At 42.7% G+C, this 24,442-nt stretch overlaps 1 protein-coding gene across 2 annotated transcripts in view; it reads left to right on the top strand.

The window, feature by feature from the left end:
* Window positions 1-24,442, top strand: part of LOC139367077 (TGF-beta receptor type-1-like) — a 55,197-nt gene that overhangs the window by 10,861 nt on the left and 19,894 nt on the right. For both annotated transcript variants that reach the window (XM_071105082.1, XM_071105083.1), the window contains exon 2: window positions 13,748-13,996. In XM_071105082.1, coding sequence (XP_070961183.1) covers window positions 13,748-13,996 — 249 coding nt within the window. The remainder of the gene's footprint in view (window positions 1-13,747; window positions 13,997-24,442) is intronic.

Here is a 24,442-nt window from a genome sequence, read left to right on the forward strand (position 1 = left end):
AATGATATTTTACAGGAGATGCGTTTAATCGTCACATGTAGACACTTCAAAATCCAATGGTGTTAGAATAGGAACATTTTATTCAAGAATCTAGTGCCAAGTGCTTTTGCTATGATTCTGCCATAAAATATAGCCTAGTTGCTTTGTGGTGAAATTACCGTCTCCTTTCTCACTGGCATGTAGAAGACATTTGTATTTTAAAGTGCTTAAGGTTTGTGAGCTCAAAAGGCCAGCGCTTCTGTTCCGTTTGATTGTAGCTTAATCTCCCATGCAAAAATCTCTTGCCTGTAATCTTCTCTTTTTTTTTTTTTTTTTTTTTTTTTTTTTTTAGGTCTCTAAACATCGCTGAATCTCCTTGTAGTTATGACACTCATTAGCAGGAGAGAATTCTCAGCCCCAGGCGAAAAATGTTTCAAGAATAGTGGCTGAAGTAAAGTAGGCTATGCGTAACTTCAGTGTTTATCCTGATAGGCAGATCTGTTCTGGATGCTCTCCGCAGCAGAGGGCCATTGTCCAAGTTGGTCGGAGCTAGGGCTGTTGCGGTGACCATATTACTTCCATCCACTCCGACAGTCATGACCGCAGTAAAATTCCACGTGACCGTTGAGTCACAGTAATCTCCTTTTTATGCACTCTGGACATGCTTTGGTAGTACCCAACTTGCTAATGACCTTCAGGTCCTAATGGCCTGGTACTCAGGGCTCTATTGTTCCTCTAACCACTCTGACATCAATGCAAATGCTTGAAAATCAAACTCTTATCATAAAAAACAGTATCGTGCTTTTAAAATTCACCTCACTGTGATGATCAGGTTGAAGAAAGAAGTTCAACAACAGGTTGAAACAGAGTGTAAAACATGGTCTTGTGGATGTTGTTTCAAAGTCTAACAACAAAGTGGACAGTGCTTTCCAAGGGGATGATTAATTCAAAACAGCCATATGCATGTTCTAGCTTGTCTTAGAAGCCTATGAGTACAAGTTTTTTTTAAAAACCATTCCCAACTAAAGTTGCCTAATAACTCTAAATCTAGTGTATATGACCTGTTTAAAATGATCCCTTTTACGCTCAACATATCCACTTCATATGTGCGCACTCTCGATCCGGAATGGGAAAGATATCCTTTTTTATTTTATTCAGCTAAATTGAATGCTATTCATCTTACTATGAAAATAATATACTTTATCAGCATATCTTGTCAGCCAAATAAATAATCCTATGGCATGGAGCATAGCCAGATAACGTACAGTAGGCCAACTGATGATGTTTTTCTGAAAAAATACATCTTGTCATAATGTTTCTTTAGACCTGACATGCAGCTTGTATGCCTGGAGATGCTAAACTTGTTTGTTAATTAATGTCTTTTGCACGACAATAACCGCCTGACAAAATGCCTTGACTGCCACAGCCCTAGTCGGAGCCAATGACGCAGAAAGCTGTCAGTGGATTGTCAAGAGAACCGTGAGGAGAAAAAAAAGGGGGCATTAGTACAAGAACCCCAGTAATTACAGACTAGGCTGACTTGAAGAGAATTTCCTAAGAGAGTTAAAGCCACAATCTGGAAGATGGGCTGCATATCATTAGTGGACCATCGACAAAAATGTAACCAGTGACATCCCATGACGTTCACATTCCAATAGCTCTTGATTTACATGATATACTGCATCTGTCAAGAAATAATATTCCACGATGACCTTTTTCTACATGATTTATAGTTCTCGAATTTGTTTAGTCTCATGACAGTAAATCTTACGGCGCTTTAATGGCTGAAGGAAATGCTGACAAACTGCTTTGCAATTTGCAGGTGAAGTCAAAATCTGCCTTTATACAGTGGTCACCAAAGACCCACCATTTTATGCTAGCTAACATACAAAAACTCTCATCTCCTCTGCTCTCTCTCTCTTTGCTGCTGCATACCCATTGAACTGGCCCCTCTGCTGTTGAGTGAAAGATAATTCAATTACTTCATTAGAGGTCTCAGAAGATGTGAAATCCAATTGCCATTGATTTCTGAAATATGATGCGGTTGTCTTTTGACTCGTTTTTTGCTGTGCACCGTGTATTAGATTAAACTTTCTACTGTCCTTTTCATTTGAAGCCTCTCTGGGGGCTCGTCGGTGCAGCAGGCACTTGAAGCCTGGTCTTGGCAAACTCCCCTCCCCCTAATACTGTTAAAAAATAGCTTATTTAGTCGTAATAAGATTGTGCTAGGCCTATATGGAAATAAGTTAATTGGAGGCGTTGGAGGACTTCAATGACTCCTCATGACAAGGCTCTCCAAAATGCCAGTGTAATTTTCAAAGGTCTTTGTTGCAAAATGTATTGGGGGGGGGTCTTGATGACCGCATATTTAATTCAGAAATATGTTGCGGCGCCCTCCGAAACAAGTTAACCCTCCGCTGATGCATGGACCCTTATCAGTGTGAAATAGGATCAACTTGGCACATTCTCAACTTTATCTGGAATTTATGATTTGTTGGTTATTTGAATCAGCTGTGTAGTGCTAGGGCAAAAACTAGGGATGCACCGATATGACATTTTTGGCCGGTTCCGATATTTGCCTTGCCAAAAAAAAACGATACCGATATAAAAAAAAAAAAAAAAATTCTAGTACATTTAAATAGTTAACACGGACGCAGTGGTCTAAGGCACTGCATCTCAGTGCAAGAAGCGTCACTACAGTCCCTGGTTCGAATCCAGGCTGTATTGCATCCCGCCTTGATTTGGTGTCCCATAGGGCGGCACACAATTGGCCCAACATCGTCCAGGTTTGGCTGGGGTAGGCGGTCATTGCCAATAAGAATTTGTTCTTAACGGACTTGAATAGTTAGAGGTTACACACACCAAATAATTTTTGGGGGCCTTTACGTATGTCCCCATTACCAGTAAAACATATATCTTTCACTTACTTGCTGTGCTGTTTCGTTCTTCATTTGTTCAGTCGTTTCATTCTCAACCAGGATTTCATCATACATGTCAAGCAGTAAAGTGTCTGGTCTGTGTCTGTGGCCTCTCTTCCTCGGTGCGCACTGTCACTGTGTCCATCTTTTCCAACTGTGTATGTAACATTTCACGTAAACCCTGTTTCTTGTCTACATCGAAGTAGAGATCCTTGTACCTAGCATCAAGCATGGTGGCGACACAGTAAAGAGGCTCAGAGAGAATTCCACCGACTTGATTGTTCACAGCCTCGAGTACTTTTGTAAGTTTTTAACCCCACGGTCTGTGTTGTCAGTTTTGTTGAGCAGTTGTTTCAATGCCAGAGGGTATCACGTCTGCTGCAGACGCAGTAGCTTATTTCTCGAGTCAGTTGTTCGAATGGAGCTAGGAGTGTGTTCATGTTTCAAACATGTTCTCAAATGTCATTGAAATGACAACAGCGGTATGAGATCCAGCACATTCTTGAGCATGCAATATGGCTTTCCTCAGTACAAAATCCTTGTCGACCCACTGTGTTCATGGACCTGACATCGCTGGTTTCAAACATACTGTGTAGCTCCGGTAGGGCAACATCTGAAAAATTGTATGTACCGGGGCCCAACCAGTCGGCGAAAACCAACAACATCCACGATAGAGGCCGGTTGATTGTCAAGGGCAATGAATTCCATTATCTTGCCTTTAATGGATTTCACTTTTGTTGTCTCGCTGAAAGGTTCTTACTCTTTCAAATGACTGCTCGACTTGGAACTTGTTTAGTTGTTGGAAGTGTGCGCTTAGTATTTTTCAGCTTTTGTTCTGTGTAGAGCTGTATTTTTCGTGGTGTCATTACGTCATCTACTTACGTTGTATAGGTATGCACGTCAGCTTTGACATCGGATTTGCACATCGGCGTTAAACTAGACATCGGGCCAATGTTGGCATTTTTTAGCTAATATCGGCCGATTCCGATATGCTCACTGATATATCGTGCATTCCTAGCAAAAACCTACACTCCTTGGGATCCTGAGGACCGAGTTTAGGAAACCTTGTAGAAGATGATCTTTAATTTCACTCCATTGTTTTGGGGGTTGACCATTTGTCAGTTGCTGGCTACCTATCAGCCGTGTTGCTGTTCCTTGCGGGTAAGATGTCTTTCACCAGCCATATTGGCAGGCAGTGGTGGAAAAAGTACCCAGCTGTCATACTTGAGTAAAAGTAAAGATACCTTAATAGAAAATGACTCAAGTAAAAGTCACAGAGTAAAATTATTCTTGAGTAAAAGTATTTGGTTTAAAATATACTTAACTATCAAAAGTAAAGTATACATTTCAAATTCCTTATATTAAGCAAACTAGATGGCACCATTTTCTTGTTTTTTAAATTTACAGATAGGCACAAGCACACTCCAACATTGACATAATTTACAAATGAAGCATGTGTGTTTAGTGAGTCTGCCAGATCAGAGGCAGTAGGGATGACCAGGGATGTTCGGTTGATAAGTGCGTGAATTTGACTATTTTCCTGTCCTGCTAAGCATTCAAAATGTAGCGTACTTTTAGGTGTCAAGGAAAAGGTAAAAAGTACAATATTTTAAGGAATGTAGTGAAGTAAAAGTAGTCAAATATATCCCCCAAAAAACTACAAACTACTAAAAATACTTTAAAGTACTACTTAAGTACTTTACACCACTGTTGCTGGGTGGTCAGGGCTCCACAGTGCGAGCATTTCACTCATTTGTGAATAAAAAAGTTAAGTATGATCTCATTTATAGCTAAATAAATGCTGCAGTATTTCTGACATTTTGTTTCATAGCTGGTAAGCTATTTGCACAAAGTCAAAGAACTACGAATCTTATGTAGCCTATCTGTGGCTGGTAGATATATTACATCTACCTGCCATAGTGGCTGGTGGACCAAAAAGTTAGTTTTAGACCCTGTTGGAGGCCCACTTTTGGCTTTGTGTGGACCACTGTGCCCTTTTGGATGTTCATGTCATCTGTCCACTTTATTTGGGCGGTGGCGTTCGGCACTCTGTAGACTTCTCACTTTGCTGACCCCTGTCCAAAAATAGTCTCTTGGCTTTGGGGCTCCGGCAGTAGTCCTCCCCAAAACCATTTTGGCTGTGTCCAGCCACGATCTCTCTCTGGGTCAAGGCCAGCATGCTTTAGCCTGAAGTCTCTTACACAGTCCACCTGCCTATGGTCTGGTTCAGTCGTCTTAGCGGGTTTAAGGCATAGGGGATTGTTGTTCCCTCTACCAAGTAGTTAACAGAGTTGAGACAGTGGGCCAGCTCCCTCTCGAAGTGTATGCTGCTGATACATTAGGTTTCTTCTCCACCCAGGACCAGAGGCTGTCTCCTCTCTTGGGAAAGTAGAAGTGAGCAAATCTACATTTCCACTAGACAAAATATCCTCTGCTGAAACCATCAATAAGAGATTAGGTGTGACGTGCCTTGGCCGGTACACAGTGTCCCTGATCTCGAAGGCAGGCTGTGGGCTGAATCGTAAAACAACTCGCCATCACGCCCCAATGGGTACTCCGCTGCTACTACTCCAGCCAAGCTCACCTAGAGAATCCATGAAACACCTAGCGAATGGGGTTGTCTTAAAACCCCCACTGTTTGAACGCATTTTGTTCTGTAGGTTGATATTGAGACCACACAAGCCAGGTTTTTATTTTATTTGTTATATATTAGGATCCCCATTAGCCAACGTCAGTGGCGACAGTCTTACTGGGATACATGTTGGCAGTCCTCGCCTTCATTTAATCCCATATAGGAACACTCATCAGTATGCATGGTCAGGTGCAGCATTGCTGGTCAGGATCTTTTGCATACAGAGCTTCTAGTCTGTACCCTCGGTGCCTGGCTGTTATGTGTGCTAGCCCATGTCTAATCAACATGCAGTCCAGGAAGGCAGGGAGAATGGAGGTGGAGGGGAGGAGTGGGGGATGGTGGAACTGTATGGATCCACGGTTCCTGGCCTGCTCCCAACAGGTCATTTTAATAGCAGTCTGTTAAAACAAGGGGACCTTTTTAGAGAGGGGGAGGAAGGGGTAGAATGCTCAGGTCTACCCTGAATTTCAAACCTGTCTGGAATCCATTTAAGTGCACTAGTGACAATCCGGCTAGTGAGGCTACTTGCAGGGTGACTAGCCACTCCTCTGTACTATATTGTACAAGTCCTGAGCTTAGTCATGCGGTGCTCTCATGCTATGCAGCATGTTTCTGCCATCAGCACATTCACACTTAGCAGTTATCTTTTGGTTGGTACTTTAGACAAGGGGTTGTCAGACTGATGTAATATATTCATTGATTTTGTCGGGTAGTAGGGTGAATTACTCATCAGCCCAGATGTGAGTGGTAATACCCAAGCTGTCTGCTTGCTGCTGCCTCAGGTAATGATTAGCAGCGCTTGTCTTTTAACCGGCGGTTCCTGAATGCGGGTTAATGCGCCATGGGAGACGGAACGAAGGGGGAAAAACAAGGAAGGACGTACCTTCTCTACTTTCTACCGATCAGCCATCATCTGTTTCTCACTGTTGTTCTGCTGTCTCATTTGCATATTGTTTTGATACACTAGATGCACATGCTGTTGCCACTGACAAAATTGTTTAACCAATTGGAATGGGATATTAAATCCTGGCCTCGGTGCAATTGTAAATGCGTCGGAACTCTTGATGCAGATTACACCAAATTAATTTCATGCCCCCTGCTCAAGTATTAACTCGAGCGCCCGGGCTGTCGCTAGATCTAGCCTATTTGTTCACACCTCTTGCTTCTGTTTCTCTGTTATAAGAGGGGGGAGGGGGGGATTTTAGCCCCCTAACTGCTTACTGACAGCTATGCATTGTTCGTGCGTTGCCTGGTAACGGCATGCATGTGGATGGGCTTGTGTTTAATAGATTAAAGGCTGTGGCTTGGGGCTCTCTAGGCACTGGTCTAGTGTGTGTGTGGAGTAACGTGGCGGGGCGACACAGGCCAGGGCAGCCTCGCTCCAGACATCAGCCTCTCTCAGCCTTGCTTCTTTCTCTCCTCCCCTTGCATTAGGATGAGCCTCCACTGGAGTCTGATGACTGAAAACGCCCCCCCCCCCCCCCCCCCCTCGTCGTCTGTGCTCCAACCCCGTGCCAGAAAGCATTCTCTTGGCACCTCCTCTATGCTAGCAGGGGCTCGGTGACGGAACGTGTATTTACACTCTTTAGGCCTCTCCCTCTCTCGCTCTTGCGTTCTTGTTCTCTCGCTCTTCTCTCCTTCACTCCCTAGCTCAGCCAATCAGGTGGATTGTGCAGAGGCCCTCTTCCAACTCCCCTTTGTCTCTGGTCTGGAACCGGTGTGTGTTGTGTTCTGTACCGCTGACCCCTCCCCCCTTTCTCCTCCACGTTGAGGTTCTGTCAGTTTGCCTCTCCTCCGCCCCCCGCCCCCCTTCTCTCTCATTCCCTTCTGGGTCAGCGAGCGCCGGATGAGATGTCCATCATTCCTCCCACAGCATGGTTGGTTCCCTGCCCTTGTCCTGGCCCAAGCCAGGCCAGCTGAGTGAAAGAGTAATCTCATCCCTCTTCAATGTAGGCTCCTACCCCCCCCTCTGCTGTAACTGTCTCCCTGGCCTCAGCACAACAGACCTGTGTGTTAGTTTTTACACCACCTTCTTGTTCCCTTGTAGGGACTGGAAGGCCACAGCCACTCACTCTTATTAGTTGGAAGAGAGAGTTCAGTTCTGATGACACAACTACTCTGGTTCATGTTTAGAGCATCTTCAAAGGAGCTGGTTTGATGCTGATGGCATTGACCATGTGTTGGCTCATTGCCTCTGGTCACTACAAATGGCATAGGGTTTTTAAATAACCTTTTTAAATATAAAGGAAAATTGCATATTTTCTCCAACCTTTTTTCCCTCACATTTTTTGGTATTCACTGGGATTTGACACAGCCTAACTGTTGAATGGTTTGTGGTTTTTGTGGAGCATATCCTTAATGTTTGATCTGAGTTGTCTACCAGAGATGGTGACTATTCCCTACAGTAGCTAGCCTGCATGTTGCAACCCTGTTCTCCAGTACCGCTGAACACGCTGCCTGGTCCATGATTGAAGCAAAGGGGGAGGGAGACTTTTTCACATGCTGCTGTGTTCTGGGTTACTGGAGGCCTCAGAGCACAGAGCAAGGCCCACAAACAAACATGTGACTGGCCACTGCCTGACACGCAGCCAAAAGAGAGCAAGAGAATGAAGAGGGGGATGGAGAAAGGAGGAGAGGAGGATATCAGTTGGCATCATTCAGGGTCTACTATGCTCTAGGGGAGTTAGAGCTCTCGAGGAACCGTGTCAGTGCAGCCAAGGACTCACTAGTTGTGCTGCCTAAGTCTAGGGGTCCTCAAAGTATTCACACCTCTTGAATTATTCCACAGTTTGTTGTTTTACAGCCTGAATGAAAAGTGTGTGTATGTGTATATATATGTGTCCACATAATGATAAAGTGAAAACTTGTCTTTAGAAAGTTTAGCTAATTTATTTGAAATTAAATTCAGAAATGCACTACATGACCAAAAGTTTGTGGACACCTGCTCGTCGAACACCTCATTCTAAAATCATGAGCATTAATATGGAGTTGGTTGCCCGTTTGCTGCTATAACAGCCTCCACTCTTCTGGGAAGGCTTTCCACTAGATGTTGGAACATTGCTGCAGGGACTTGCTTCCAGCCACGAACATTCGTAAGGTTGGGCACTGATGTTGGGCTATTAGGCCTGGCTCGCAGTCAGCATTCCAATTAATCTCAATGGCGTTAGATGGGGTTGAGATCAGGGTTCTATGCAGGTCAGTCAAGTTCTTCCACACCGATCTCGACAAACAGTTTCTGTATGGACTTTGCTTTGTGCACGGGGGGCATTGTCATGCTGAAACAGGAAAGGGCCTTCCCCAAACTGTTGCCACTAAGTTGGAAGCACAGAATCATCTAGAATGTCATTGTATGCTGTAGCTGTAAGATTTCCCTTCAATGGGGGGCCTAGCCCGAAACATGAAAAACCGGATGCATGTTTTGGAATATTTGTATTCTGTACAGGCTTCCTTCTTTTCACTCTCCCATTTTAGGTTAGTATTGTGGAGTAACTACAATGTTGAGCCATCCTCAGAGTTTTAACTTCTTGCTCCTACTTGAGACGCAGATGTCTCAAGTAGACACCTGGAAATGCAAATGCGCTACGCTAAATGCTAAATGTACTCGTTAAAACTCAAACGTTCATCAAAATGCACATGCAGGGTATTGAAATAAAGCTACACTCGTTGTGAACCTAGCCAACAAGTCAGATTTTGAAAATGCTTTTCGGCGAAAGCATGAGAAGCTATTATCTGATAGCATGCAACACCTCAAAATGCCTGAATGCGACGTAAACAAAGATTTAGCTTATCCGGCGCTACACAAAACGCAGAAATAAAATATAAAACATTCATTACCTTTGACGAGCTTCTTTCTTGGCACTCCTATATGCCCCATAAACATCACTATTGGGTCTTTTTTTCGTTTAAATCGGTCCATATATACAGAAATAGCTTTCTATGGAAGCTGTGTCATTCAGAAAAAAACATTGTTTTTAAACGCTGCGTCATTTTTTAAAATTAAAAAAGTTGACGATAAACTTTCACAAAACACTTCGAAATACTTTTGTAATCCAACTTTAGGTATTAGTAAACGTTTATAATCTATCAAAATGATTACAGGGCGATGTGTATTCAATAGCTCCTCGTCTTCACATCAATGGCTGCCAATGTGCACATTCAAAACATCCTGGTGGAGACCGGAAGAAATTGAATCCAGTTAGTTGGATTTACCAAGAAAAAACTCCCTGGAAAATGACGACAATGGCGACATCGTGTGGAATCTGTAGGAGTTGCATGCAGATCCATAATTAATTTTGTGCCCTTTTAACAAACCATGAAAGTGACGCATGGAAATTATTTTTAGCTTTCAGAGAGCAGTTTTTCTTGCGTTTTTCGATGAAACACACGATCTGTTATAGTCACAGCCGTGATTTAACCAGTTTTAGAAACTTCAGAGTGTTTTCTATCCACACATACTAATCATATGCATATACTATATTCCTGGCATGAGTAGCAGGACGCTGAAAAGTTGCGCGATTTTTAACAGAATGTTCGAAAAAGGAAGGGGTAGACTTAAGAGGTTTTAATGGCCATGATAGGAGAACTAACTGTGGAAAACGTCAAGGGGTGTGAATACTTTCTGAAGGCTCTGTATGTGGTCCTTGCCCTTAGTACCCTGATCCTGCCCCCTCTGGGTGTTTCTTTTTAATCTGACTCGGACTGCTTCTACGCCACCTTTCTAGGTGTGTGTGTGTGTGTGTGTGTGTGTGTGTGTGTGTGTGTGTGTGTGTGTGTGTGTGTGTGTGTGTGTGTGTGTGTGTGTGTGTGTGTGTGTGTGTGTGTGTGTGTGTGTGTGTGTGTGTGTGTGTGTGTGTGTGTGTGTGTGTGTGTGTGTGTGTGATTTAAAAAAATATATTTTAAATTTTTTTTAAAAATGTATTTATTTTATATATGTGTGTGTATATAACCATGACCCAATTGGGATTAGAGGTAGACATGGAACAGTTTGTATGCCTTGGAGAGTGTGAGTGTGTGGTGTGGTTGGGTGTATTTGTCGAGTTGTTGGATCACTGTGAGAGCTTTGTTTACGCTCCGTCTGTCCTCCAGGTCCGCTCCCCTAAATTAGTAAATAATTCCAATCGTGCCTATTTTGTTGAGCTGTTTTACCGGGTAGACTTTGTTTACTTGATGTAGAGCAAACATCAGGAGGTTGGAGAAAGCGAGAAAGGCCATTCGTTTTTTTCCCCCTATACATTTTATGACACCTAACAAATGGTGCTTTGCCACAGACTAAATAAATTACCTGCTTCTTCAGTGCCAGCTACTCCTCCCCTGTTCCCTGGTTAAATTAGTTGCTTTCTGTGCTATCTAAGGATTAATTCCTTTTGCCTGCCATTTGTGTGTGTGTGTGTGTGTGTGTGTGTGTGTGTGTGTGTGTCTGCTGTTGTGTCATATCTGAGGAATGATGGAAAGGGGAGCAGATTGAATCCGCCGGCTGTTGGACAACTGCTCTGCTCTCCTGGCAACGGCTCTCATCTTTCGCTATCTAGGCCTAGCTTCTCTCGCTCTTTCTGTCCTTCTCCCTACCTCCTTTTTTAGTTTTTTTTTTTGCCGTCTCTCTCTGCTGAAGGAAACCACAGATCTAATCAGACTCATCTTGCCTTACTCATGCCCCCTGTGTGCCAGCCTTAGTGCCCACTGCCCAAGTACCTCCCAACTACAAAGGAATTAAATGTTCCCATGCCATGTATAAAGGGATGCTCAGCAGCCTAAAGAAACGTTCTCCCCTCATGTTCTCTCTCCTTTGATAACTAACTGATATGAAAAGATGGGATGAGGGAACAGTACAGTGGGTGAACTGGATGGGTGTTTCATATTAGAATTCTGCTTTCACCTGTTGATGGAAACCACTGTGGGATTATGACAGCTCTCATACTGAACAGCTACTTTTCTTTTCTCACTACTGAACTTAGTTGAATGCATTGACTGTAATTCACTCTGGATGAGAGCGTCTGCCACTACCCCTAGATTCACTCTTTTATACTGGTCTGAGATCAGATGAGACACTGGAAAAGTATTGTCCCATTCACAGATGTGTTTATTTAGTCTAGTCGCTGCGTGCGTGTCTGTCTGATTTAATGTTCCCATGCTAAGCAGGCAGTGAGTCGAACTCTCCACATCCAGAATAGGACCAGACTGTGACAGAGACAACTACGAGCGGCTGGTGGCACCTTAAACGGGGAGGACGGGCTCATAGTAATGGCTGGGACTGAATAAATTACATGTGTTTGATACTGTTCCATTCACTCCATTTCAGCCATTATGAGCTGTCCTCCCCTCAGCTGCTTCCTGTGGTCCCAACTCTGACTGTGTCTCGCGTTCTCTCTTGGTCTGCCACGCCATTCCAGTTGTGCCTGCAGACACTGAAACACGACAGACTTGTTTCAAAATCGTTTAATCTCTTCCCTAGGTTTCTCTTCTCCTCAATGGTCACTGATGGGCGAAATGATTGAAACCTAGATTTCCACCATAGTAATTTTGCATGCCATGTTGGTGCAGATCAGTGCTGTTTTGACTTTATAACAACTTTTCTCATTCTTGGAAGCTTTTCATGTCTTATGGGCTCTAGAGTTGAGGTGTCTTTGCCATGACAAAGGGCTGTACACGTGGAACCTTCCAAAGACAGTCACATCATCCACCTCCTTCCCCTGAGGCCAAGCAGTGTTATCAAGGTGGAGGTATGGAGACCGTCTAGACTTGAGATATGCTCTGCTGCCATAATAGTTGTCTGGGTTTTGAGTGACTAGTTGTTTAGAGTAAACTGTGAAGGGCAGGCACCAGGTTTATGGGAGGGACAGACTCACTCCTCTAGGTTATTCACACAATAATTTAGGTTGCGCACGCTTTCTCTGTCTCTCTCTTCTACTTTGTCTCTAGCGCTCTCTTTTTCACTCACTCTCTCAGGTTGTCCTTTTAGTTGCCCTTTCTGTCCCCCCTTTCCCCTCTGCCTGAGTAGGCTTTCCTCACGATAGGTTATCATTACACACACCTAAACCGAGGTTAGGGCTTGGCGTCTGCCGGCCTTTATGTTTGACTCCCAGGTGGGGAGTGTGTGAGCCAGGTGCCATAGCGAGCGTGTGTTTATTGGGGAGCTAGGGGCCAAAAGCCACACTGAAGTAGCCTAGTCAGCTATAGATACCCTACCCCCAGACCTGCCAATGGAGCCACCACCACCAACCAGCCTTGTAAGCATAGGAAGGCACCTTTACTGTTCAGTAAATAATTTATCCCGTAATGTGGTCTGACGGTTTAGACTGGCCATGCATGCTGTCTGTATGTCTGACCTGGTTCAGCATCTATCTGAATTTCTCAAGTGGTTAGAAAGCTTTGAACTGACAGGCATCCGTGCTGAGTTTAAAGAGCAATTTGTCTGTATCGACAGGTATAAATGAGTGCTGCAAAGTGAGAACAGATTTGAATTCCCAAAGTCTCATTTTGAAGTTGGAACTACTACAGGTCTCAGTGATAGGCCTAGGCTGCTCCATCCTGCTCCAGGTTATACCCACTCAGCTATAGCAACACAACCATACCATTAGACTAAACCTTTGGCGTAGAGGGAGAAAGAAGTGTAATAGAGATGGAAGAGAATAAATAGAGAAAGAAAGAAGTGTAACCATAGTGAGGGAGAGGTAGCCTGGATAGAGAAAGGTTGAGGTTGAAGCAACTTAAACTGACCCAGCTAGGTTCATAGTAAATCTGTAGGTCTAAACCAGCACAAAGCTCTTTTGTGTTGTTGTGAGAAGGTGAAAGTCTGGCACGGTCGCTCTTGACGACATCTCACGTTTCATCTGAAAGTGTTCTGGCTGCAAACGGGCTGAGCAGGAAGGAAGCTGACTACGGGGAAGTGAGACTGTGGGTGGTGAGGTGGCTCACATCACCTCAGTGGGCTAGCGTTGTTTTGACGTGTTGTTGACTTGTTGTTTTTGGCTAGTGTAGCAGACTGCATTGAGGATTTTCTGTGCTGCACTGTAACTACTTATTTGTTGCTTTTATGGTAACTGCTACACACACACAGTGAAATTGCGCTCTTGTATTATAGCATGCACTCTGTTCAGTACTTTTGTGGGGAAGAAAATAAGTGGTAAACTCTCCTTTGTCCTCATGTTCCCTCCCACTCTCTCTTTCTTTCTACCTGAATCTCTGTTCCCGCTCTCTCCTTTCTCCTCCCACCCTCTTATAGCCTTGCAGTGTTACTGCCAGCGATGTCTCAACTCCACGTGCACCACGGACGGCCTGTGCTTCGTGTCCGTCAGGAAGTCTGGCAGCAGCATCACCGCCGAGAGCAGCATGTGTGTCCCAGAGAACGAGCTAATCCCGCGTGACCGCCCCTTCATCTGCGCACCCTCCACCAAGGACGACACTGGCATCTACCCCATGTGCTGCGCCACCGACTGGTGCAACAAGAACCCCGACCTCAGCGTCTTCCCAGGTCTGTCCCTTGTGTGTGCGTTTGTGTGTGTGTCTCATAAATGCACACAGTAAACTAAGCCCAAGCTTTTGCATTTATAAGGGCTAGACTGTAGGCCTCAGGGTTATTTATACATGGACTGTTCTACTGTACTGTGGAGTACTATCTAGGGTCCTCAAATTCAAATCTGGACTGCAAAGTAGAGCTGGGCGATATGGCAAAAAAAATCCCAAATTGACGTGAAAACAATAACTAGAACGTTAAGTTTCTAACGTTAAAACCTCTTGATACTACCCACCTCGGGTCCGGGAGCGTAATCATCAATTAGCATAACACAACGGACATAAATATTACTAGAAAATATTCCTATTTTTGAAATCAAAAGTGAAATATATTGAAACACAGCTTAGCCTTTTGTTAATCACCAGGTCATCTCAGATTTTGAAAATATGCTTTACAGCCAAAGCAAGACAAGCATTTGTGTAAGTTTATCGATAGCCTAGCATAGCATTATGACTAGCTAGCAGCAGGCAACCTGGTCACGATAATCAGAAAAGCAATCAAATTAAATAATTTACCTTTGAGCTTTGGATGTTTTCACTCACGAGACTCCCAGTTAGATAGCAAATGTTCCTTTTTTCCAAAAATATTATTTTTGTAGGCGAAATAGCTCCGTTTGTTCTTCACGTTTTGGCTGAGAAATCGACCGGAAATTGCGGTCACTACAACACCGAAAAATATTCCAAATTAGCTCCATAATATCGACAGAAACATGGCAAACGTTGTTTATAATCAATCCTCAAGGTCTTTTTCAAATATCTATTCAATAATATATCAACCGGGACTGGTGGTGTCTTAGTAGTATAGAGAGAAACAATGGCCGCATTTGTCCTTTACGCACAAAACACTCTGAGAGACTTCAGCTGACCACTGACGCAATGTTGACGTTCAGGCTCATTTTTCAAAATAAAAGCTTGAAACTATGTATTGTGCCACTAGACACATTAGGGAAGCCATAGAAAAAGGAATCTGGTTTATCTCATTCACTGCTCAAAAGGGACGCATAAGAACGCAGAGCTTTCTAAATAAGAGTCCCTTCCTGATTGGATTTTTCTCAGGCTTTCGCCTGCAATATCAGTTCTATTATACTCACAGACAATATTTTTACAGTTTTGGAAACTTTAGAGTTTTCCATCCTAAGCTGTCAATTATATGCATATTCTAGCATCTTGTCCTGACAAAATAGCCGTTTAATTTGGGGACGTTATTTTTCAAAAAATTAAAATAGTGCCCCCTAGATTCAAGAGGTTAATATGCACAATTTTTTTATATAAACCTTTTTAAAGTACTATTACTACTAGTTTGATGGTTATTGCCATCAACTGTCCCATTAACGATATTAGCAAACTTATTTAATTTCAAACTTCACATTTCTCTAGTATTTAAGCTACTTATCGCAATGAATGATATCAGAAAAATGTCTATGATAAGTGGCCGGTGTCGATCATTTTCGGCTTATTGTCCCAGCTCTACCACGATGCTAGTTCCGCTGCTTTTTTTTCTTCTTCCCATCCAATCAGGCTGAAGATGGTTTCATATGGGCCTAGTGTGTTTCCCCTTACTGCGGCAATGAAAATGCTGATTTAATAATTTCAATTCCTTACTACAGTCCTCCAGCCCAATCACAGGTAGCTCTTTGGATATTGGCAAATCAGCTATTTTCTTTAGTTGCCTTTTTCTATTATACAGTAAAAAGTGGGATGTTAAATTAATTGTGTTTTATTGAGTAGAGGTGTGAATATAGGGATGAATAGTAAATGTTGGTATTTCACATGTTTCTGTGCAAAAATATTTGGTCAACTTTTTGGGCTCACCAGGTCAAATCAATTTTATTTGTCACAGGCACCGAATACAACAGGTGTAGTAGTAAACCTTACCGTGAAATGCTTGCAAGCCCTTTACCAACAATGCAGTTTTAAGAAAATAGACTTAAATATTAAGACTTATAATAACAGTTAAATATTTGCTAAATACGCTAAAGTAAAAAAGAAACAAACTACAAATAACAATAAGAAGCTATATCCAGGGGGTACCTCTACCGAATCAAAATTCACCTTTTTTTTAACCAGGTAAGCTAGTTGAGAACAAGTTCTCATTTACAACTGCGACCTGGCCAAGATAAAGCAGAGCAGTGCGACACAAACAACAGAGTTACACATGGAATAAACACATGGAATAAACAACCGTACAGTCAACACAATAGGAAAAAAAAGAGTGTATATACAGTGTGTGCAAATGGTGTGAGGAGGTAGGCAATAAATAGGCCATAGTAGCGAAGTAATTACAATTTAGCAAATTAACACTGGAGTGATAAATAAGCAGATGTGCCAAAAGAGACACTGGTGTGCAAAAGAACAGAAAAGTAAATTAAAAACAATATGGGGATGAGGTAGGTAGATTGGGTTGGCTTTTTACAGATGGACTATGTACAACTGCACCGATCGGTTAGCTGCTCAGCCTTAACTTCTCTAGGGTAGGTGGCAGCATTCGGAATTTTGGATGAAAAGCATGCCCAAATTAAACTGCCTTTTACTCAGGCCCAGAAGATAGGATATGTATATAATTAGTAGATTTGGATAGAAAACACTAAAGTTTCCATTTTTTTTAAAATAATGTATGTGAGTATAACAGAACTGATTTGGCAGGTGAAAACCCGAGAAATCCATTCAGGAAGTAGGATTTTCTTTTTTTTGTTTTCTATTCAATGCCATTACAGTATCCATTGACTTAGGACTCACAGTTCCTATGCCTTCCACTAGATGTCAACACTCTTTAGAAATGGGTTCAGGCTTGTATTCTGAAAAATTAGGGAGTAAGAGCAGTCTGAATGAGTGGACCCTGCCGTGTCACAGAGCTTTTTCATGCGCACGACCGAGAGAGTGCCTTTCTTGTTTACCTTTTATATTGACAACGTTATTGTCCGGTTGAAATATTATCAACTATTTAGGCCAAAAACATCCTGAGGATTGAATATAAACATCGTTTGACATGTTTCTAGGAACTTTACGGATACAATTTGGATTTTTTTTGTCTGCCTGTTGTGACTGCGTTTGAGCCCGTGGATTACTGAAGAAAACGCGCAAGGTTTTCAGATATAAAGAGACTTTATTGAACAAAAGGAACATTTATTGAATAAATGAATGTCTTCTGAGTGCAAACATATGAAGATCATCAAAGGTTTTACCTCTATTTTTGACTTGTGTAACTCTTCTACTTGGCTGGTTACTGTTTGTAATGATTTGTCTGCTGGGCTATGTTCTCAAATAATTGTAAGTTATGTTTTTTTTAAATCTGACACTGTGGTTGGATTCACAAGAAGTTAATCTTTAAACCTATGTAAAATAGTTGAATCCTTTCTGAGTTTTTATAATGAGTTTTTCTGTATTTGAATTTGGAGCTCTGCAATCTCACTGGATGTTGGCCAGGTGGGACGCTAGCGTCCCACATACCCTAGAAGGGTTAATGATCGGATGCAGAGCAGTTCACATACCAGGCGGTGATGCAACCAGTCAGGATGATTTCAACGGTGCAGCTATAGAACGTTTTGAGGATCTGGGGACCATACCAAAGCTTTTCAGTCTCCTGGGGGGAATAGTCGATGCCGTGCCCTCTTCAAGAATGTCTTGGTGTGTTTGGACACCAAGGAACTTAAAGCTATCAATCCCCTCCGCTACAGCCCTGTCTATGTGAATGGGGGTGTGCTCGGCACCTCCTTTTCCTGTAGTCCACGATCATCTCCATTGTTTTGCTCACGTTGAGGGAGAGGTTGTTGTCCAGGCACCACACTGCAAGGTCTCTGACCACATCCCTATAGGCTGTCTCATCGTTGTCGGTGATCAGGCCTACCAACGTTGTGGCAAACTAACGATGGTGTTGGAGTCGTGCCTGGCCATGTAGTTGTGGGTGAACAGGGAGTACAGGAGGGGACTAAGCACTCACCCCTGAGGGGCCCATATGTTGAGGATCACTGTGGCAGGTTTGTTGTTGCCTACCCTTTGTACCGGGGTTGCGGCCCATCAAAGTCTAGGATACAGTTGCAGAGGGAGGTGTTTAGTCCCAGGGCCCCAGGGTCCTTAGCTTCCTTAAGTGATTTCAATGAGTGTCTCTCCATTCTGATTTGTTAAATTCAACTTCAACCAAACAAATTTAAGCACTTCTATTATTTCTGCATTTCCTGCACCCAATTGTGGAAAAAGTACCCAATTGTCATACTTGAGTAAAAGTAAAGATACGTTAATAGAAAACGGCTCAAGTAAAAGTGAAGGTCACCCAGTAGAATACTACTTGAGTAAGTCTAAAAGTATTTGGTTTTAAATATACTTAAATATCAGAAGTAAATTTACTTAAGTATCAAAATAATTTCAAATTCCTTATATTAAGCAAACCAGATGGCACCATTTTTTAAATTTTATTTACGGATAGCCAGGGGCACACAACACTCAGACATAATGTACAAACAAAGCATTTGTGTTTTAGTGCATCCTCCATGTCAGAGGCAGTAGTTGACCAGGGATGTTCTCTTGACAAGTGTGTGAGTTGGACCGTTTTCCTGTCCGAAGCATTCAAAATGTAATGAGTACTTTTAGGTGTCAGGAAAAATGTATGGAGTAAAAAGTGCAGTATTTTCTGTAGGAATGACCCCCCAAAAAACAATTTAACTCTTACTTGAAAGCATTTTTACTTTACACCACGGCCCAGTTGAGAATTTCCACACTGCCACGTAGGGCTGCGTGATATGGACAAATAATCTAGGACTTATTTTTAACCAAATATTGCCATTTTGATTTGACTTGCGGATTAGAGCAAAACTGTTGGAATCATGGATATAGAATGACCTAATTCTATAGTTAGAATATAATAGTGGGTACTTTGAATACAGTGTTTGAGATGACGACAAATTAAAATGCCAGGGAGGAGTTATTGTGACAGGATAGGAACTAAAAGCGTTGATAAGTGTTTCCTAGGGGACCTTATAACATTCAATGTAGCCACATTTTTTTTCTCTTAGCTACTTCATGTGATACTGTTGGACAAACAACATGTTGATTTAGGTCTACACCATCACTGGTAATATCAGGCTCTATTAGCCTGCTACGTTTGCTCTTACTCAGTACATTTATTAGCTAGCTAGCTATTAGCATTATAGGCTAATGGGGGACGGCAGGTAGCCTAGTGGTTAGAGCATTGGGACAGTAACCGAAAGGTTGCTAAGATCGAATCCCCGAGCTGACAAGGTAAAAATGTCGTTCTGCCCCTGAACAAGGCAGTTAACCCACTTTTCCTAGGTCGTCATTGTAAATAAGAATTTGTTCTTATCCTCTCTGGGGTAGGTGGGACGCTTACGTCCCACATGGCCAATAGCCAGGGAAAATGCAGAACTCCAAATTCAAATGCATTTCTATAAAAATCTAACTTTCATTAAATTACACATGCAAGAGAGCAAATTAAAGCTACACTCGTTGTGAATACAGTCAACATGTCAGATTTCAAAAAGGCTTTTCGGCGAAAGCATAAGATGCTATTATCTGATGATGGCACAACAGTAAACAATGAGAGAGTAGCATATTTCAACTCTGCAGGCGGACACAAAACGCAGAAATAAAATATAAATCACGCCTTACCTTTGACGAGCTTCTTTTGTTGGCACTCCTATATGTCACATAAACACATGGTCCTTTTTGTTCGATTAATTCCGTCGAGATATATATATATAATTTTTTTTATTTATTTATTTATTTATTTATTTGATCCAGAAAAACACCGCTTCCAACTTACGCAACGTCGCTACGAAATATCTCAAAAGTTACCTGTAAACTTTGCGGAGAGAGATGACTCAAGTAGTGAAGTAAACTATAAAAATTGATCTGCTTGAAACATGTAGGTATTACAGACTCAGTCAGGGAGAGGTTGAAAATGTTAGTGATTACACTTACACTTCTCTTCTGGTTGCACATTTATAATATGCTGGGAGAGCCGCTTCTGGATGACCCTTTTCTTGCATGCTTATGGCCTTAAATAGCCTGTTGAGTGTGGTCTTACTGCCAGCATCGGATGGTGGTGGTAAATAAGAGTATGAATAATATACAGTGCCTTGCGAAAGTATTCGGCCCCCTTGAACTTTGCGACCTTTAGCCACATTTCAGGCTTCAAACATAAAGATATAAAACTGTATTTTTTTTGTGAAGAATCAACAACAAGTGGGACACAATCATGAAGTGGAACGACATTTATTGGATATTTCAAACTTTTTTAACAAATCAAAAACTGAAAGATTGGGCGTGCAAAATTATTCAGCCCCTTTACTTTCAGTGCAGCAAACTCTCTCCAGAAGTTCAGTGAGGATCTCTGAATGATCCAATGTTGACCTAAATGACTAATGATGATAAATACAATCCACCTGTGTGTAATCAAGTCTCCGTATAAATGCACCTGCGCTGTGATAGTCTCAGAGGTCCGTTAAAAGCGCATAGAGCATCATGAAGAACAAGAAACACACCAGGCAGGTCCGAGATACTGTTGTGAAGAAGTTTAAAGCCGGATTTGGATACAAAAAGATTTCCCAAGCTTTAAACATCCCAAGGAGCACTGTGCAAGCGATAATATTGAAATGGAAGGAGTATCAGACCACTGCAAATCTACCAAGACCTGGCCGTCCCTCTAAACTTTCAGCTCATACAAGGAGAAGACTGATCAGAGATGCAGCCAAGAGGCCCATGACCACTCTGGATGAACTGCAGAGATCTACAGCTGAGGTGGGAGACTCTGTCCATAGGACAACAATCAGTCGTATATTGCACAAATCTGGCCTTTATGGAAGAGTGGCAAGAAGAAAGCCATTTCTTAAAGATATCCATAAAAAGTGTTGTTTAAAGTTTGCCACAAGCCACCTGGGAGACACACCAAACATGTGGAAGAAGGTGCTCTGGTCAGATGAAACCAAAATTGAACTTTTTGGCAACAATGCAAAACGTTATGTTTGGCGTAAAAGCAACACAGCTCATCACTCTGAACACACCATCCCCACTGTCAAACATGGTGGTGGCAGCATCATGGTTTGGGCCTGCTTTTCTTCAGCAGGGACAGGGAAGATGGTTAAAATTGATGGGAAGATGGATGGAGCCAAATACAGGACCATTCTGGAAGAAGACCTGATGGAGTCTGCAAAAGACCTGAGACTGGGACGGAGATTTGTCTTCCAACAAGACAATGATCCAAAACATAAAGCAAAATCTACAATGGAATGGTTCAAAAATAAACATATCCAGGTGTTAGAATGGCCAAGTCAAAGTCCAGACCTGAATACAATCGAGAATCTGTGGAAAGAACTGAAAACTGCTGTTCACAAATGCTCTCCATCCAACCTCACTGAGCTCGAGCTGTTTTGCAAGGAGGAATGGGAAAAAATGTCAGTCTCTCGATGTGCAAAACTGATAGAGACATACCCCAAGCGACTTACAGCTGTAATCGCAGCAAAAGGTGGCGCTACAAAGTATTAACTTAAGGGGGCTGAATAATTTTGCACGCCCAATTTTTCAGTTTTTGATTTGTTAAAAAAGTTTGAAATATCCAATAAATGTCGTTCCACTTCATGATTGTGTCCCACTTGTTGTTGATTCTTCACAAAAAAATAGTTTTATATCTTTATGTTTGAAACCTGAAATGTGGCAAAAGGTCGCAAAGTTCAAGGGGGCCGAATACTTTCGCAAGGCACTGTAGATAGTGTCTACAGCTTATCATGAGGTTACTTGTACATCGGCAAAACCTTGATTAATTTAATATTAGAGATCGCGCACCAGCTGTTATTGACAAATAGACACAGACCACCACCCCTCGGCTTACCAGAGGTAGCTGTTCTTTTGTGCCATGCATGGAAAACTGTATATTATCCATGGCGTCGTTCAGCCACGACTCGGTGAAACATAAGATCTTACGGTTTTTAATGTCCCGTTGGTAGGATAGTCTAGAACGGAGCTCTTACGGTTTATTCTCTAGTGATTGCACGTTAGCCAATAGGATGGATGGTAGAGCCGGATTACCCACTTGTTGACGAAGTCTCACAAGGCACCCGAATCTGCGGCCTCTGTATCGCCCTCTGCTCTTCAAGTGAATTATGGGATTGTGGGCCTGGTCCTGAAGCAGCAGTAAATCCTTTGTTTTAGGAAAAACATCTTTGTCCAGTTCGAGATGAATAATCGCTGTTCTGATATCCAGGAGCTTGTTTCGGTCATAAGAGACGGTAGCAGAAACATTATGTACAAAATAAGTTACAAAAATGTGGGGGAAAATTACTCAAAATGGAGCATTTGGTTAGGAGCTTGTAAAACGGCAGCCATCCCCTCTGGCGCAATTATTTACAGTTTGCGTCCCTGGTTTAAGTATTCCAGTCCACAAGGTGGCTGTAGCTTATTTGGATTGTCCCTGTTGTCGCAAATGTAAGCTTACTAGCAAGCTGCGCTAATTTTGTTGCTAGATTTTCTTTGGTCTCTGGGTAGAAAACTCTAGCTAGCTCAGCCAGCCTTTGGCTAGGCCTTCAGAAGCTGGACAGAAGGCCTCTTCCATTCAACTGTATTAAAGCAGATTTTTAGAGCGACAGGTTCATTCCACTATCACATTTTGACTTGCAATGGGTGTGATGATTTTTTTTTTAAGTGACTAGACACCTCACTACTGAGAGCGGAAGAGCTAATGAATTCATATCACAGAACAGGAGGCTGATAAGCAGCTAATACAGGTGGCGGCAATACACCTAATAGGTTGTTGTCTTCCATAATACCTTGAAGAGAGCGCAAGAGAAAATAATCAGTAAGCGGTAGTTTTCCAACACTAATGCAAGTAACGGTAGCTAGTTTCTTTTGTAGTAGTGTGACAATGGCGACGGCGGCTGCAGCAGCTGCTTTCAACTTCAACGTGGATGTTGTTGCTAATTTGTTAGCATCAGCCTTTTCAAAATCAAATCAAATTTATTTATATAGCCCTTCATACATCTGCTGATATCTCAAAGTGCTGTACAGAAACCCAGCCTAAAACCCCAAACGGCAAGCAGTGCAGGTGTCAAGCATGTTGGCTAGGAAAAACTCCCTAGAAAGGCCAGAACCTAGGAAGAAACCTAGAGAGGAACCAGGCTATGAGGGGTGGTCAGTCCTCTTCTGGCTGTGCCGGGTGGAGATTATAACAGAACATGGCCAAGATGTTCAAATGTTCATAAATGACCAGCATGGTCAAATAATAGGTCTGGGAGAGGTAGCATGTCCGGTGAACAGGTCAGGATTCCATAGCCGCAGGCAGAACAGTTGAAACTGGAGCAGCAGCACGGCCAGTTGGACTGGGGACAGCAAGGAGTCATCATGTCAGGTACTCCTGAGGCATGGTCCTAGGGCTCAGGTCCTCAGAGAGAGAGAGAAAGAAAGAATTAGAGAGAGCATACTTAAATTTGTTTACAAATTATATTTTCTGGTGACTTGCACTGTTTTTTGTTGCAGAGTGCTTGCAGAGTGCTTGCAGAGTGCTTGCAGAGTGCTTGCAGAGTGCTTGCTGTTAGCTATCTCTTTAAAAAGAATGACTTTTAAACATTTTTGCATTTAAACTTTAGATCACCAGGTAGTGTGAGGAACGTGATAAAATACACTGCTCAAAAAAATAAAGGGAACACTTAAACAACACAATGTAACTCCAAGTCAATCACACTTCTGTGAAATCAAACTGTCCACTTAGGAAGCAACACTGATTGACAATACATTTCACATGCTGTTGTGCAAATGGAATAGACAACAGGTGGAAATTATAGGCAATTAGCAAGACACCCCCAATAAATGAGTGGTTCTGCAGGTGGTGACCAAAGACCACTTCTCAGTTCCTATGCTTCCTGGCTGGTGTTTTGGTCACTTTGGAATGCTGGCGGTGCTTTCACTCTAGTGGTAGCATGAGACGGAGTCTACAACCCACACAAGTGGCTCAGGTAGTGCAGCTCATCCAGGATGGAACATCAATGCGAGCTGTGGCAAGAAGGTTTGCTGTGTCTGTCAGCGTAGTGTCCAGAGCATGGAGGCGCTATCAGGAGACAAGACAGTACATCAGGAGACGTGGAGGAGGCCGTAGGAGGGTAACAACCCAGCAGCAGGACCGCTACCTCCGCCTTTGTGCAAGTAGGAGCAGGAGGAGCACTGCTAGAGCCCTGCAAAATGACCTTCAGCAGGCCACAAATGTGCATGTGCCTGCTCAAACGGTCAGAAACAGACTCCATGAGGGTGGTATGAGGGCCCGACGTCCACAGGTGGGGGTTGTGCTTACAGCCCAACACCGTGCAGGACTTTTGGCATTTGCCAGAGAACACCAAGATTGGCAAATTCGCCACTGGCGCCCTGTGCTCTTCACAGATGAAAGCAGGTTCACACTGAGCACATGTGGCAG

This window comes from Oncorhynchus clarkii, chromosome 15 (genome assembly GCF_045791955.1).
Source record: "Oncorhynchus clarkii lewisi isolate Uvic-CL-2024 chromosome 15, UVic_Ocla_1.0, whole genome shotgun sequence".
In the NCBI taxonomy this organism is placed as follows: domain Eukaryota; kingdom Metazoa; phylum Chordata; class Actinopteri; order Salmoniformes; family Salmonidae; genus Oncorhynchus; species Oncorhynchus clarkii.